The sequence below is a fragment of the Lepidochelys olivacea genome (genome assembly GCF_965140295.1).
Source record: "Lepidochelys olivacea isolate rLepOli2 genome assembly, chromosome: 17".
Lineage (NCBI taxonomy): Eukaryota > Metazoa > Chordata > Testudines > Cheloniidae > Lepidochelys > Lepidochelys olivacea.
The window spans coordinates 23,286,405-23,304,357 of record NC_140427.1 but is presented as its reverse complement, the minus strand read 5'-3'; the positions used below and the strand labels follow the sequence as shown (position 1 = coordinate 23,304,357).

At 47.0% G+C, this 17,953-nt stretch overlaps 1 protein-coding gene across 2 annotated transcripts in view; it reads left to right on the top strand.

Annotated features, from left to right (window-relative positions):
* The first annotated feature begins 2,953 nt into the window (after positions 1–2,953).
* Positions 2,954–17,953, top strand: part of TSPOAP1 (TSPO associated protein 1) — a 232,948-nt gene continuing 217,948 nt past the window's right edge. The window contains exon 1 of one of the 2 annotated variants that reach the window (XM_084651357.1): positions 2,954–3,924. In XM_084651357.1, the coding sequence (XP_084507483.1) occupies positions 3,562–3,924 (363 nt within the window). In that variant the 5' untranslated portion in view covers positions 2,954–3,561. The remainder of the gene's footprint in view (positions 3,925–17,953) is intronic. The other variant, XM_084651358.1, reaches the window with a different exon arrangement.

The following is a 17,953-nucleotide window of genomic DNA, read 5'->3' as shown; positions in this document are numbered from 1 at the left end:
TCCCCCTGGGCGAATTGGCACCCTCTTCACCTCGTCACACCCAAGCACCTTCGGGCCTGCAATGCCTCATCAGGGTACCTGGGTTCCTCCACATCTCTGAGCCCACTGGTGTGGAGTAAACGGGGTTCGTGAATCCAGGGAAATCCACGCTGGGTTGTGCTAGTTGGAGTGTTACTCACGCCAAATGCATCTTCCCCGTCCCTTTCTATGCTTCCTCTATATTTCCCCCTGTAAATAACGTGTACAGTTCTTGCTGGTTCATCCATTACAGAGGTGTCAGAAGCGTGTATGACGCGGTAGCAGGCTAGTCTCAGGGGTACGTACTGGGTCAGGGAGCGTTGAAATGACATAGGGAGGTAAGGTGGGATCCTGACTCCCTTAAACAGTCAGGTGGAGGCATCGCCAGCTGGCAGCTAAGAACCCAGGCCGCTGAAACCCACTGCACATGAGTAAGGGCCCCTGATGATTAGCTGCCCCTAGGGGTATGGTGAAACCTGTGAAACCCGCTTACCATAATAATGATAATAATAGCAAGTAGTGTCTCTGTGGGGCCATACCATGGGATTCAATTGGCTGTTTCACTCCTCTGCCATTGGAAGCTTTGCTGATAGAAGCTTTGCTGATAGACTCATTCGGAGCAGCTCCTGGTATGTGGCCTTCAGGGACTTTGGGCCGTGTTGTTCAAAGGTCTTTAGGCACCTGAAGATGCAGAGAGGTGCCTAGTTGTATTTTCAAACATGCCCAAGCAGAGAAGCAAACAATCAAAACTGAAGGGTGCCCAAGATGCTAGACCAGCATGTAAAATGCCAAAAAAGCTATTGGGAAGAACAAATCAAAAATATCAGTGAACTGGAGGGCTCCAGGTCTCTGCACAGAACAATCCACCTAGTAGAAACCTACCACAGTGATGTGCAAAGTTAAGGCTGACTCTCCCCAAATGCAGAACAGGTGGAAAGTGGGGACACAAAGCCCAGTCCAAATGAGAAGGGGAGAGATTGTGTTGCCAGCATGCCACAGGAGAGGCGGAGAGGACAGACTCCTGCACGCCAGTGTCCCAAGTACAAGAGAGGGCAAGGGAGAGATCTCCTCAAACTATCAGGAGCCATAGAAGACACCTTGTTAAGGAATGAGGTGGAAAGATGATTCGTGACCTTGGGAGATGGAGAGAGACGGCAGAGACAGAACTAAACTACAGAGTCAGGAATGGTTTCTCATCACAACTGGACTCTGGGAGTCAGTGCTAAATGCAGCATGTGACGCCATCCTGGGGGAGTCGGACGTGGGACTGACAGAGACCCGAGGGGACTGGCATTTTTCTTACACTTTGGTAATATTTGTATAGCTTTGTCCTGCCCATAAAGTTTCATTGAATTGAATTGTATCTGAAATGCATAGGTGGACAAGATAGATACAAGAGCTGTCTGCTCTGCTATGTAATGTCTCTGAATAAGTGCTCAAAAATTGCAGTGGCCTATTTTACTTCTGTGTTATCATAGAATCATAGAATATCAGGGTTGGAAGGGACCTCAGGAGGTCATCTAGTCCAACCCCCTGCTCACAGCAGGACCAATCCCCAGTTAAATCATCCCAGCCAGGGGTTTGTCAAGCCTGACCTTAAAAACTTCTAAGGAAGGAGATTCTACCACCTCCCTAGGTAACGCATTCCAGTGTTTCACCACCCTCCTAGTGAAAAAGTTTTTCCTAATATCCAACCTAAACCTCCCCCACTGCGACTTGAGACCATTACTCCTCGTTCTGTCATCTGCCACCACTGAGAACAGCCGAGCTCCATCCTCTTTGGAACCCCCTTATAGGTAGCTGAAAGCAGCTATCAAATCCCCCCTCACTCTTCTCTTCTGTAGACTAAACATCCCCAGTTTCCTCAGCCTCTCCTCATAACTCATGTGTTCCAGTCCCCTAATCATTTTTGTTGCCCTCCACTGGACTCTTTCCAATTTTTCCACATCCTTCTTATACTGTAAGCTCCTGTCTAATTTGCAGTCCAGCATCCCCTCAGCTCTCTCTTCAGAACCCCTGCTTTCCAGGTTTCATCCTCTGAATTTCCTAATGTAGGGGGATTTCAGGCAGACCCCGTGTCTTTGTTTGTGAATTGTGTAGCTAGCCTAGAAGACAATTGTTTAGGGTGGATTGCTTAGTGCTGCTCTGTGGTTGCCATAATTAGTACATGGGGTGGGCAGGAGTTTTAGCTTGCCAGAGGGGAAGATGAGAAGCATCTGAATCTTCCCTCTGACAAGAGGATTAGAGCCATCAGTTTCATCAGTTTTATCAGAAGGGGCAGCTGAAGGCAGGGCTGTGCTGTTTCCTCCAGTAGGAACTGACCGTTCATGAGGGAGCTGATCTGGGAATGCATTTTACTGACAACAGAGTAACTCCTGCTCTCATGCAGTGCATTCCCTGCTGGGTGATCTCTTTAAGGACTCTGTGTCCTGGACGCATTCATGCAGACTACCAGACTGGGTTGTGGAACTGTGACTGCTGGTTCTGCTGAGGTCTCTATATTGTTGGACTGCAGTTGCGGTAACCCACACCTGTCCCCCAAGAACATACACGTAGCTGTCACAATGCAGAGCTGCTTCAGCCAAAGAGTTAGAAAGTGATTAAAGACTGAGATGACAGGGGTTCTTTGGTTCTGAGTCCAGTAGGGATTTGGGGTGCATGCTGTCAATTTTGGTTCAGCAGAGGTAGCTGTGGATTAGAAATGCATGTTGTCTGACAGCTCTGTATTGCAGTACCCTAACCTCTAATCAATAGGCAGCAAACATACCATTCCAGCATGATTTCCATGGAAACCAGAAGTCTCTTCCTATTGGAGGGCTCACAGGAGCTACACAGTCCTACTAGGTGCAAGTCCCATCTTAATATTGATGACTTTGCACTATTTGTGCTGGTGATTTTAGTGATTCCACAGCTGGCAATGGAGCGTGCACTGGAAAAATCTAGCAAGCAGCACGGAAGGATTCCTTGGAGCTATTAAGGGCTGACAACTTTACCAGCCCCTCCACTTACGTCATCGCTTCAGTGTGTGTGAGTATGAGGCAAGCACTAGATCGGACAAGGCCTCCGTAGCACAGAGCTGCAGATGAGCATCAGACCCTGAATAAATAAGCAGCCCTGCTTGGATGCTGTTTGCTCTGGGAATGAGAACCGGAGACCCTGCTGAGTGATGACAGAGCCGGTGCATTGAGGAGCTGCAGCTGAGAACACAGACCTTGATATTCTGCCGTTCATTTAGCAGTCTTTGTATGATGGGAAGGAGGGGGAGCTCACACCGTGGATTTTCAGTCTGCAAAATCTTTGACAGGTTACAATGAGGATGATGCAAGGTAACCCTTTCCTAGCAGAGAGACTCTTCCATTTCCTTTTATCCCAGCAGTGAAGAAATGCAGCCCAAGATGTTCCTGGGATCCTCTCCGGTGCTCAGGCTGTGATGCCTTCAGGGTTTTTATCCTGTCCTCTAGAGCTTTGTGGCTGCAAAAAATTCCTAGCCATAGACAGGGTGAGATCAGTGTTTGAGAGAAGCACATTGCCCCACAGAAAGACATGGAGAAGCAGGAAGAAAAGAAGCCACATGCTGACTTAATACAGCTGTCACCATGTCAGGGCTGCCCAGCATGGCACAGCAGCGTAGTCCCTGAAGGTCTTGTATGTCAGGACTCGCCCTTGGTGGCAGATGTGCAAGAAGGTGGAGCCCCTTTGGGGGATATTGGCAACGGGGTGGTTCTTGAACTGAGTCCTGGGGTGTCACAGCCTGGTCTAGAGGGACGGTCAGTCCTGGTGCAATCCCAGGCAAGCTCCCTGTGGGCCCCAGGCCGATGGGAGGCACCAGCGCAAGCCCTGGAGAGCGTTAGGCCTCAGTGTGCAATAGAGGGGCTCAGACACGACCCGGCAGATGGCTCCTCCAAGGTAAGGCCCTTTGCTTTCAGGTGGGGAACTGCCGCATGTGTTCCAGTGAGAGGAAGAGATTCACGCTGGTGTTTCGGCCGGGGTGCTTGTGAGATGAGACACCAGCGCTGACTTGGTGTGGAGAGAGGCCCAGGCAGTAACTGTCTCTCCGTGACTGAACCCTCACATCTATGGCTCGGCAAAGCTTTGCTGTGGGCTTGAGGTCAGTCCCAAGGAATGACTGTGCTGCTTGGAGGACTGAGAGTGAAGGCACCTGTCCAGCTAGTTGCCCTTTTGCAGGGATCTCCAACTGGCTGTACTTTGGCCAGTGCTGGAGGATGTTTTGTGGAGCTTGGATGAGAGCTGCCTGGGGCTGCTGACTGTGGGCGTGTGCTGGTTCTCAGCAGATGCAGTCACTGTGCAGTGCAAAGGGGAAGGTAGATCTTTTTGTCTCGGCAGCCTCTCCTCACTATGGAGGGAGCTCCTGGCTTTGCGACTGAAGAGTATGACGGGATTAACTGGAAGCTTCTTCCATGAGATCCTTTATCTGCTGAGGTGATACGGTGTGGGCCTGCTGGTCCCAGACACAGGCACCACAGTTTGCAGAGAACCCCAGGGATCATTCAGCCAGTCCAGTGCTTAACTCCACCCAGCATCTCCCTAGGGATAGGGCAACAGCGTTCCACGGTTTGTAAGTTCCCTCCTCCCCAGGACATGTCACACTCCCTCCATGTCCTCTTGGGGAATCCAGGAATTACTGTGAGAACCCCACCAAGGACAGCGTGTGGGACACAGGAATGGCCCAGCCAGGCTTTCTGAAAAGGGGAAAAATAGAGTCTGGGCCCATTATTACAGTGATAGACAGAGAGGCCTGAAAAGGGGTTGGGTTTTTTACAATAGATATTTAGGACATGTCTACCCTGTATTCCTGGAAAACTCTATGGCGAAGTGGCAGGTTTGGCACATTAGAGAAACTAAAAGTGAAAACTAATTAAGTGCGAAGGGACGTGGCTTTAGTTTAGATACTTTGAACTCGTTTGGTTTTTTTGAACGCCCTGTTTAATGCAAACACTTGAAAAGTTCACTTTGTTAGGGAGTCACACTCAAAATTAGAGTGTAACGAGTGCAGCACGGTACCCGTGGGGTGGAGGCGGGCTTGTACTCGTCAAGGCTCGCCCATGCTACTGCTCTCCGCTGTGCATGCTATCCCAGCTATGCTACTGGTTTTAGTCCATTAGCTCAAGGAGAGATAGTGTGAGTGTGATAACATGGGCTGGGAATCACAATCCCAGTTCATGCTGCAGATGTATTCTCAGAAGGGGGAGAAAGGGCATTTGGAAGCTGCTGCTGGAAGCCTAGCTGCTGTGCTCACTGGAGTTCAGCACCTCTGGTGTGCTGTTGTTCCTCATTAGCCCCTGATCTGGCAAATGCAAATTTCCTGACTCCCTGATAAGATATTGGAGACCTTGTCTTCACAACTAAAAGAGATGCGTTTTTTACCTTGGACTATCTTGAGGTGACACATGGAGAAGAGCAGGAGCTTTAGTTTACTGTGAGGTAAGATCACTGACCATGGTGAGTTTACCTGCAGTAAGACGGGGTGTGTCTACACAGCAAAGAAAACCCTGTGGCTGGCCTGTGCTAGGCGACTTGGGCTCGTGGAGCTTGGGCTGCGGGGCTGTTTCATGACTGTGTAGACTTCTGGGCTCGGGCTGGAGCCCAGGCTCTGTGACCCTCCCACCTCGCAGGGTCCTGGAGCCTGGGCTGGAAGGAGAGAGGGGCAGTGAGGGTGCAGGGCTGTGTGTGGGGAGGAGCTGACTAGTACTGATGTTGCTGTGGGTAATCCACTGTTCAGTGTGTCACATGTCCATCTCTGTGCTTGCTTTATAGAGGCTCTGACTCTGCTCTGGCTCCTAGCAGGGGACTCGTTCCATTAGCTTAAGCCGTAGTGGCTCGTGCTCTTAGCTGCTGAGGAGGTTCAGTGATAGCAGTTATTGCATAAATACAATCCTGAACCCTCCCAGCCTTGTACGTTTCTGCTTGCCTGGGTACCCCCCTAGGTATCCTGCAGACACTTGGCTGGGTGACCCCTTTGATGCCCAGTGCTCTCCTCCTCTCATGCACACCTCTCGTTCTGGGAGTTGCCTCTTCTGTCCCTGGTTGTCAGTGGAGGTGAGCGCTGCTGCTGTGCAGTGAGTCAGAGCTCCAGCAGTTAGCGTGTCTCCCACTGGGAAAGAGTTAAACATTTGATGATTTAACTGGGCATTGATGATTTAACTGGGAATTGGTCCTGCTTTGAGCAGGGGGTTGGACTAGATGACCTTCTGGGGTCCCTTCCAACCCTGATATTCTATGATTCTATGATTCTATGATTTCATCCTGGTGTCAAACACAAGATGGTTAAAGCTTATCAAGTGAGCCCTGGATTGCGCCCCGATGGCCGTCTCAACTTAACATCCTTGGTCACAGGAGCGTAATTCAGTATCAAGCGATAACAGATACTGATACTTGATTGGCCTATGGGAAGTGTGGTCTCTCAATCCAGTTCCTAGCAGGCAGGCGTTCGTGTCATAGAATCATGCTAGTGGAGGGTGAATGGGCAGAGACAGGATGCTACCCTCTTGTCTGAGGGCTGGTTTTTCCAGGTCGCGGCTGGGGCCTGTGGGTGGGCGTGGTGAGGTGAAGCTTATAATGCGGTTGTGTATATGCTGCATTTGTTCTGGGAATAGAAGTTGTTTGCCCTCTAACAGGGTTGCTGTCACCAGCAGTAACCAGTGCCTTCTGCAAACCAAACAAGTGCTCCTGCAGAGCAGGGTGTCCACCATCAGAGTGCCTGGCCCAGTAATGCACCCCGGGGTGTTTTGTTGCTGGGGGAGTGCAGAAGTTGATTCTGTTCTGAAACCCTTACAGTTTGGGTACCAGTTGTGACTGGCATGGCTTCTGTGCTTGGTGGGGGTGGGCCTGGCCACTAGTGTGCATTGCTTATTTTCTGGATGCCAGCCTGAAACACCTCACACCTGATTATCTGATGTGCTGAGCACTCACAACTTCAGCTGAGGTCAATGGGAGCGGCAGGTACTCAGCAAAGCTGTGAAATCAGACCCAAGGCCTCTCAGTCTGGACAGCCCACATCACTGGATGTTTAAAAATTCTACCGAAAATTCTATTCACACTTAAGGTCTCCTAAAATCCTGCAATTACTGAATATCGAAACATAAAAAGGTACAATTTGAAGTAGACATATCAACAGATGAATTTGAAAATGCTGTAAAAGACTTTCCAAATGGCAAGTCTCCAGCACCAGATGGCTTTAGCAGTGAGTTGTATACATTTGTTCAGGAGTTTTTAGTGTCTCAAGTACTTCAAAAGTTCTATAACTTCCTTAAAGAGGGAAAATTGCCCAATTCATGTTAGAAAACCAGTATACCCACACTCCTGACAAAACATAAAAGGCCAGAAGATTGTACATACTGGGAGCAATATCATTAATCTAGGCAATAAGATATCAGCAAACCTCTCTCTGTAGCTCTGTCATTATCCACCCACACTGATGAGACATTTTATGAGGTTCTTTGGGACTATCTTTTTATAGTACCGGAGACGTAATTTTGGACACCAGTTTACAACCCTTTTGCAGTTCTCCACATGAAACCCTTTTTTTGAACTTTGAGTCAGAGCCTTTATTTCTAAGGAGCCGTGCAAGGGAAGGACATACTTCATCCCCTGTTTCTCTTTAACTACTTGCAATAGCCATCAGAGATTCTCCAGAGATTTAGGGCAACACAGTCCATGATAAAGAGCATAACATTGTTCTCTTGACAGATAACATCCTGTTTGAGATTGGTGAAATACATACTTCCATTCCAGATGTGTCTCTCACAGGCCTTCAGCGCTGGAGGTAGCTCTTGAGCAAATATGACCAGGTCCAGTCAGAGGCGATTCTCCTGTGCACCCAGCCAGCAAGACTCTTGAGTTAATTGCAAAGTGGAGGTTCCCCTCAGGTCCTGTGGGACCAATACCCGTTTTAACTGAACTAACAATGCCAGATCTGCTCCCTAGTTACTAACCCTCACTTCAAGACCTGACGTGGAATAACGTACCAACTTCTGGGAGGATTTTCACTAGCACTCAGAGTTGGGCCCAAGCTGAGTGCTTTAGGAACTCACACCCATGGATGTTTGACTGAGTCAACAGAATAAAGAGGAACACCTGAGACTAAGAATTAGCTTGCTGAGGCTCCAGCGACAGGTATGTTACCCTCCCCAAGTGCGGATACTACCGCAGGGCATCTGTAGTTCTGTGTTCGGCACTGATTACATTGTACTAAAACTCAGAATAACAGCCGCACATAACAGCACTCTGACATGGCAGCCGGCTGCTCTTCCTGCCAACCTGATTTATGGAGCAGATTCCTCAGGAGATCTGACAACATCCTCCAATAGGACCCACTCTGCCAATATGGAGAAAGGTTACCACGTACATTGGTCTAGTGCCATGGTTCCCAAATTTAACAGCCCGCGAACCCCTTTCACTAAATTGTGAAATCTTGTAAACCCCCTCCTAAACATGAATATTTCCAGGGATTTAAGTTTAAATTTCCTCCACACTCCGCAACCCATGGGGCTCCTGCTGCTGGACCCCGTTGATCGCCCCGGTCAACTGAGCCCCACTGAGGTCAGGCTGCAGGTCCCGCAGATCGCCGGGGCTCGGGCTGCCAGCCCCAACTGCCCTGCCCCGCTCTCCCTGGGGCTCGGGCGGTCTGCCCTGCAACTGGGTCCCACGTGCTGCCTCCAAAGCCCAGGGTCCTCTGGCCGCCATTAGTGAAATTTTTCTGGCGAACCCCCTGTAATGTTCTGCGAACTCCCAGGAGTTCGCGAACCCCAGTTTGGGAACCACTGGTCTAGTGCCAAATTCTCAGTGTTGTCCTAGATACATGTGCTTCCTTTGGGCCAGACTCTCCTCCAGAACAAGAGGCTGATCATTTTAAAAGATGACCTACTAAAGGACTGTCAATGTCACCTATGTCCAAGATACAACACCACTGAATTTTGAACAGCTCAAAACTAATCTAATCTACCTTCTACAGATTTCCATATGTACCTAAATGCTAGACACTTCCTACATGTGGGCACTAAAAAATATCCCCACAACTGAGGAAGAACTGATTAGATGTAATATTTGTCTGGTGGCCTAACCCAGATAAATGCCTATTCTCCCTTGAGAGACACTCCCATGTGCCTTGCCCAAGTTGTGTACCCTGAACCTGAGATCATAAAATTCTTAATGTTCCCTTTCAGGTAATCAGTGGCAGAGATTACTTTAACACCCCTTTGAAGCCTCTTATTGCCAGCACTCTCCTCGAGTCTTCCCACTCCATTCCCTTCCTTGCAGTAACGCCCAATGCCTCCGTGCTACGAGGGCGGGTCTACACTTAAAGTGCCGCACTGGTGCAGCTGCATAACTGTAGTGCTTATGTGAAGATGCTCCTAGGCGGGCTGGAGAGATTCCCCTCTTGGCATAGACAATCCACCTTTATGACAGGTGGCAGCTCCGTCGACGGGAGAAGCTCTCCCACCAACACAGCGCTGTCTACACATGGGTTAGGTCTGTATAACTACATTGTGCAGCCCTGAGAGAGACTCATAGAAAATTACGGCTGGAAGGGCCCTCAGGAGGTCATCTAGTCCAACCCCCTGCTCAAAGCAGTAGCGTAGACCTGGCCTCAGTCTCACTCCCACCTCCTTCCCCATTACGTCCGCTAACAATTCAATGGTTAATAGTTACATTCAAATGTCATCAGAGCCTAGAGTTCACACTCCAGTGAGATTAAAGGGGGTTGGGAGATCAGCTCTCTCAGAGTCACCGTTGCAGGCTGTTCGCAGACTCAGGGCTGGTCTACACTGGAAACTGACATCGGCCTAGCTCCATCTCTCTGGGATGTGAAAACTACACAGCTGTGTCAACCTAACCCCCTATGTAGGCAGTGCTAGGTTGGAAAAATTCTTCCTTCAACCTAGATACCACCTCTCGGGGAGGTGGATTAACTACAGCAACAGGGGAGCCCCTGCCGTCACTGCAGTGGGTGTCTACACTGAAGCGCTACAGCAGTGTAGCTAGGCCACTGTAGCGTTTTAAGTGTAAACATACCCTAAGGGAGTGTCACTGTGCTGGTTACGCTTGGTTTGCTCTGGGAAGACATTCTTTGTAGCTAGGAAGACTAGAGAGTTACCTGCTGTTTTAAAATGAAACCTGAGATTCTGAGTATACGAAGCAGGCCATATAAATGCATCAAGTGAGCTGGACAGAGCCCGAAGGCCAGGGATTTGATACCATGGCTCAGGGGACACCTCAAGTCAATCAATCCATTGCCCAAGATAAATGAGCTGTAGCTCACGAAAGCTCATGCTCAGATAAATTGGTTAGTCTCTAAGGTGCCATAAGGACTCCTTTTCTTTTTGCGAATACAGACTAACAGGGCTGCTACTCTGAAACCTACCAGCAAATAGGTTTATAATGAAGATTAGATGGAGGTGAAGAAAAGTTTATTATCTATATTTATTCTGGATTAATTTTTCAAAAATAAAACAGAAAGAAATTTAAAAAAAGGATCTAATAAGCCAGATATTTAGCTGATTCAACGATAATTATGGCCAATCTCTGGATAAAGCAGAGCCAACATACAAGACTACTACTTTATGTTTTTAGCTTCTGTTGTCTCTCTCTTTGTCTTTACATTTTGACACAAGAAAGGGCCAGTGTATGATCATACGTTCCATTTATATTACATACAAATGCAATCGGAAGAAAAAGTGAGGATGTCATTTAAGAATTATCTAGAATTTTTAATTCCTAAGTGTTTTTAATTTGTAAGACGTGCTCCTATTGACTGAGCATTTTAGCAGCCCTTTCCCCTTGTTACCTGATATGCCATTCAGTACTCTGATTTTCTTGTAATGCTTCCTCTTAATATTTATCTTGAATGCAATAAAAATAAAATCAGTAAAAATGTATCTCTACACTCAACCGCACATTTATCAGGGTAAACCAGGAATAGAAAATATTCAGTGGGTGAAATCCATTGAAGTCAACCACAAAATTCCCATTGACTCTTTGGAGCTGGGATTTCACCTTATATGTGCAACATGCCAAATTTAGCATTAATGTAGGAATCTTCACTGTGGCAGGTCTTGGCTTCAGTGCACTAGTAATTTCCCTGTTAAATTGGTTTAGCAGGACACACGTGCATCATATCCAGAGTTCACACGATAGCTTAAACCTAAGATTCTGATCCCACAAAGACTTATATACATATTTAACTTCACACGCTGCCCCTGGGAGGGTGATTTCCGGTGTGGTAGACAGACCCGTGCTAGCTCTGCTCAAGCTAGGGCGCTAAAAATAGCAGAGTGGCCATGGTGGCAGCTTGTGGGGTCAGGTGGGATTGTACCCGGGCGGCTAGCCTGTGCCACCCCAGCCCGTGGAACTACTCACAAAACTCTGCATAATTCTTTGCAGGATTGGTGCCTTAGTGGCATACGTTGCTGCCCAGACACCCAGCTGGATTTTCAGACATTCATTACTGATCACTGTACAATGAGTGCTTGGAAGTGCAGTAAAACACATACTAGATATTCACTAATATGTCTAGGATTAATCTCAGATTTAAAGGCCCAGCTGTTTCTGCCCTTTGGTCCTGGAAAAACCTATTGGAACAATGTTTTAAAATGGGAAAACTATTCTTTTCGCTTACTGATAACTCAAAAACTGGATAGATTTTGCTCAAATTTTACAAAAAAACCCCAAAGCAAACCAAACCAAAACAAAAAACACCTTGCGACAGAAACCAAGCATGTAAAATTTCAGTGCAGAAAGAGTTTCCAAGAGGTATAAAAAATGTGAAAAGTGGCTATTGTAAGGGAAATTGTTTGGCAAGCTTAACTATAGTGTTTACTGTAATAATCCTGAGGTCATTTAAATGCTTTACTCCTCTCATCACGTTTTAATCTTCCCTTCTCTAAATGAAACAGTCTCAACTGGGTTTGCTTTTCTCCTAGCTAAGTGACTTGCCCAGCATCACATGGGAGATCTGTGGCATTTTTCCATTGCCTAAAGCATAAGACCAGCCTTGACCAAAGCAGACTTCAGCCTTTCATTACACATCTTCCAACTCTGCACTGAATGAGACAGAGGAACTGTTGGGAAAAAACTGTCTGTGATCAAACTTTCTCCTAATGGATACACACAAAGGAGTGGAATTAAGATTGCACAGGCAATGTTAATACTGGCATTTCCTAACTTTTGAGTGTTTGGCTTTGCAATGGAATTTTCTAGTGCTTCTTATTAAAACAGACACAGAAACAAAACCAATTGAATAGCTAAGTAGGAAGTTATCAGATTGTAATGGTCACTGTCAGTAGTTTCTTGTTGAGTAAGATCTGGTGTTCGAGCTAGATTGTAAACAGTCCAGGCATCTTGCTTCCTGTCAGAAGCAGCATAATATACTGTGTAAAGTCCCATGAGGAGCTCACCCAAGTAGAGAGGCCTGCTTGTGTTTGGGGGTTAGGGAAAACTTGTTACACTTGTGTGTGTTCGGCTGGTAATCAGCAATTGGAAAGAGTGTTCAAAGTACTCTCTGTCTCAGCACCGGATGACAGCAGGCTTGCCCTGTGGAGAAAGAAAACTGCTCAGGATTCTCAGGTCACCTCTGGAAATTGTTCTATTTGGGTCAGTTTATGAGAGATGAAGAAGCACATAAGATGACACTTTAGAGAATACGGTGTGCAGTTCTGATCTGACTTTGACAGCAACCTTGAGGTGTTTCTGTGTCATTGTCTTTTTGCTGACTGCTAGGACTTTTTCTTGTGGATTTGCTGTTCAAGTGTCTGGGTGGAGAGGAATTGCTCCAATGTCAGTGAATTGGAATTGGTCATGGTTCTGGGTGAGATGTCCCTATCTCCTTGTTCACACATTTAATCCTCCCTTTTTGTCTCTCCCTCTCAGTTATGGGGGCACATTAACTCCTCAGTCCTTTACCTGGACTCTGAACCAGCCTAGCTGATCCTGAGAATGGCGAGGCCAGTGTGGAAGGGGCTATCAGGTTGCCTTGCTGTCCCTCTTGGGAAAGGGCCCATTGATCTGTAGAAGAGGGCAAAGCAGTCTGCCTCTGTCAGCTCCCCAGGGGGCCTTTGCATCTTTACTGTGCCAGCAAAGCAGCATGTGCTAAGGAGGCTGCTGGAGGTGATGTTTCCTGTGACCAAATGTGAATAAGAAGAGCTCGTGTTGCTTTTTGCAGAAGTAGGAATGTAAACCCCATTGTCTTGGCTAAATGTCAGTGTAGGTTTTACTGAAATTCCCCCTGTTGATTCGGCTGAACAGAACTGGACCTTCCTCTCTTCTGTGGTGAGTGTGACCTGGTCAGTTAGCTAGAAGGTGCTTGTGACCGGTGCACTACGCTAGGACTCCATATGCACAAGGGATCTGAATCTGGGTTGCATCAGCAACCTTATGATAAGAGAATGGCAGCATTAGCCACCCCCAACTATAGCTCCCAGTACCCACGATGCTGGGAGTTCTGAATCAAATTGTTCAGTTTCTGACAATCAAAATTTTCTGCAGAAAAATCCTCCCATTTTTAACCAGTTCTAACAATTGGTGTTTGAAGGCACCATGCAGTGTTCTTGAAAGTTTCACAACATGCCAGATTCATTCGCATATTGTTTAGCTTTTTCGTTCTGTTTACTCTATTGTTTGAAATCTGATTGAACTTTGTGGGGTTTTAAACACCGTTACGATGATCCTTTATTTCACTGTCACCTTTCTGTTTGTTGGCTAGGTTTGTTCGTATCAGCGTATAAGGGACAGACACAGGAATACCAGCTGGAAGGACCTGCTCCTACAATGTGAAGCGTGTGGACAGAAACCTGTGCCAACCTGGAGCATGGCTGAGGTTACTGGGACTCAATATGGTTGCAGGGCTCTGCCCAGCTGTTTCACATGGCAGGAGCAGGGACTAAGATGGGGTACTCAGATCCTTTGCAGATTTTGAGCTAACACTCCACAAATGGTTTTTTAAAATTGTTTTGTTGGGATTTTAAAATTACTTTGGAAATTTTGTGGGCTTTTTGGTTTTTGGCTATAGTTAAACTATATTTTATGACCCATTTCTTGCTCTAATAGGCTTCTTATATTTTTACTGATCCTTTTAGCTTTTGCTGGGCAACATTTTGCAAATGTTTCTTTAACTGAGATTTTTTTAATGCCTAAATCAGATATTTTATTTTTGGTCGTGTTTGCTGCAGAGTTGGCGGAGTACCTGCACCCTTGCTTTTGTGACAAGCGGAAAAGGCCTGTGCTCCTTTTCGGGATACACTGAATTGCTACAGGAAGTTTTCGTTTTTGTTCCCTGCATGGCTGGGCCAGCTCTTCTGCAGAATGATTGTGATGTTTTAATTTGCTTAGAGGGCTGTAGAGAGTTTGCAGTGTGTAACTTTTGTATAATGGTTAGTATTTTACACAGGTTTGCTATGGTTTTAGAAGCAAAGGCTGAGAGGTTGTGTTCCTGCACTGTTGGTGATCACCCTGGAATTTCCCTGGCCTAGAACACATTGAGCTGCATCACTGTACTGCTTCTTTCCCCTGCCCCTGCTGACCGTTTACTTCGCTGTCAAACTCTGACACTAAGGGTGAACTTGAGATGTATGCTCCTAACTCTCATAGGCAGATTGAAAATCCCATCTTAATTCCTTTACGAGGTAGGGATCTTCATAGGCGCCTCAAGGAGGTTCTGGCTGCCTAATTCTCTTCGGTTCCTTTGAAAAGCTTAGTCTGGATTGCATTTCATGCCATAAACACCTAGGAATATTAGCCTGGCCCGGAACGAGGCTGCATTATTGTTTGTGGTAAACAATGGAGTGTGTAATAAAATAAAAGCCATTTCATCCTAGTAATGAATATTTAATAAGTGTAGCCTGAAATCTATACAGTCCTTCCTATCTTGGCAGGGCACACACATCCTCTGGAGAAGAGGCCGGGGCAGACCCATCCCGAATATGTCTGGGCTCTCTCAGCCCTGCAGTTCTATGGCTGGAAAGAGCCCCACCCAGCGTGCTGCAAAGTGGTGGTGAATGCTCGTCTAGAACCTCCCACCAGGGCCGTCCTTAGCAGCTGCGTAGGGCACTTGAAAATTTGGGGCACCCCTGGGTCTTAGTGTCCACCCTGTCACCTCTTCCTATTCCTGTTCTGACCCTTCCTGCAGGCTCCCACCACAGCTGGCTGTCGCAGCCTGGTGAGTCTTCCTCCAGAGGTTTCAGAGTAGCAGCTGTGTTAGTCTGTATCCGCAAAAAGAACGAGGAGTACTTGTGGCACCTTGAAGACTAACAAATTTATTTGAGCATAAGCTTTCGTGAGCTAAAACCCACTTCATCGGATGCATGCAGTGGAAAATACAGTAGGAAGATGTATACACACAGAGAACATAAACAATGGGTGTTGCCATACACACTATAAGGAGAGTGATCAGTTAAGGTGGGCTATTATCAGCAGGAGAAAAAAACATTTTGTGGTGATAATCAGGATGGCCCATTTCCAACAGTTGACAAGAAGGTGAGAGTAACAGTAGGGGGGTAAAATAAGCATGGGGAATTAGTTTTACTTTGTGTAATGACGCATCCACTCCCAGTCTTTATTCAAGCCTAATTTAATGGTGTCCAGTTTGCAAATTAATTCCAGTTCAGCAGTCTCTCACTGGAGTTGGTTTTTGAAGTTTTTTTGTTGTAATATTGCGACTTTTAGGGCTGTAATCGAGTGACCAAAGAGATTGAAGTGTTCTCTGACTGGTTTTTGAATGTTATAATTCTTGACGTCTGATTTGTTTCCATTTATTCTTTTACGTAGAGACTGTCCGGTTTGACCAATGTACATGGCAGAGGGGCATTGCTGGCACATGATGGCATATATCACATTGGTAGATGTGCAGGTGAACAAGCCTCTGATAGTGTGGCTGATGTGATTAGACCCTATGATGGTGTCCCTTGAATAGATATGTGGACAGAGTTGGCAACGGGCTTTGTTGCAAGGATAGGTTCCTGAGTTAGTGTTTTTGTTGTGTGGTGTGTGGGTGCTGGTGAGTATTTGCTTCAGGTTGGTGGGTTGTCTGTAAGCAAGGACAGGGGATGTAGTACTTAAAAGTGAAAAAGCCTCCAACCTGCTAGACCTATTAGCACAACACTGAAACTGTTAGAGAGCCATTCAAGTGGTAATGAAGCCATTTAACTGGCATTTACCAACCCCCAGGTATATACTGTCAGTTTCTGAATTTACTGACAAAACCAGTTGTGCATCACTGTAATAATTACTCAGAATACCTCTGAACAACATACTAATCCACAGAGGTCTCCCTACCAACACTACAGAAAGAGGGATTCTAGGTGGACTCCTCCTGAAGGTCGAAACAGCAGACTGGACTTCTACATAGAGTGCTTCCGCCGACGTGCACGGGCTGAAATTGTGGAAAAGCAGCACCACTTGCCCCATAACCTCAGCCGTGCGGAACACAATGCCATCCACAGCCTCAGAAACAACTCTGACATCATAATCAAAAAGGCTGACAAAGGAGGTGCTGTTGTCATCATGAATAGGTCGGAATATGAACAAGAGGCTGCTCGGCAGCTCTCCAACACCACTTTCTACAAGCCATTACCCTCTGATCCCACTGAGAGTTACCAAAAGCAACTACAGCATTTGCTCAAGAAACTTCCTGAAAAAGCACAAGATCAAATCCGCACAGACACACCCCTGGAACCCCGACCTGGGATATTCTATCTACTACCCAAGATCCATAAACCTGGAAATCCTGGGCGCCCCATCATCTCAGGCATTGGCACCCTGACAGCAGGATTGTCTGGCTATGTAGACTCCCTCCTCAGGCCCTACGCTACCAGCACTCCCAGCTACCTTTGAGACACCACTGACTTCCTGAGGAAACTTCAATCCATCGGTGATCTTCCTGATAACACCATCCTGGCCACTATGGATGTAGAAGCCCTCTACACCAACATTCCACACAAAGATGGACTACAAGCCGTCAGGAACACTATCCCCGATAATGTCACGGCTAACCTGGTGGCTGAACTTTGTGACTTTGTCCTTACCCATAACTATTTCACATTTGGGGACAATGTATACCTTCAGATCAGCGGCACTGCTATGGGTACCTGCATGGCCCCACAGTATGCCAACATTTTTATGGCTGATTTAGAACAACGCTTCCTCAGCTCTCGTCCCCTAAAGCCCCTACTCTACTTGCGCTATATTGATGACATCTTCATCATCTGGACGCATGGAAAAGAAGCCCTTGAGGAATTCCACCATGATTTTAACAATTTCCATCCCACCACCAACCTCAGCCTGGTCCAGTCCACACAAGAGATCCACTTCCTGGACACTACAGTGCTAATAAACAATGGTCACATAAACACCACCCTATACCGGAAACCTACTGACTGCTATTCCTACCTGCATGCCTCCAGCTTTCACCCTGACCACACCACACGATCCATCGTCTACAGCCAAGCTCTGCGATACAACCGCATTTGCTCCAACCCCTCAGACAGAGACAAACACCTACAAGATCTCTGTCAAGCTTTCTTACAACTACAATACCCACCTGCGGAAGTAAAGAAGTAAAGAAACAGAGCTGGCAGCTTACTTCCTGCCTGTCCCATTTCTCGCCAGCTCACCTGTTTCTACTGTCGAAATGCAGGGCAGTGTTACACCCACCAGGTTCCACAAGGGGTCACCCAACTGATGGTAGGTACCAGAAACGCAAGGCTGCAACTGTGACGAGGGATACGCTTGTGTCTATTGACCTTTCACAAGGATCCCTCTTTACACCTGACACAAGAGATTTCTAAGCGTCCCTGGTGGTACAAGGCTCTTCCTTTGGCTGATCAGCTGGGTGAGAGTCTCAGCAAGCCTCCGATCATGGGAGGTGCCCAGCCTTGATCCAGAATCCAGAATCTGTATTCCTGCTTTGAGGAGCTGCTGGTTACTG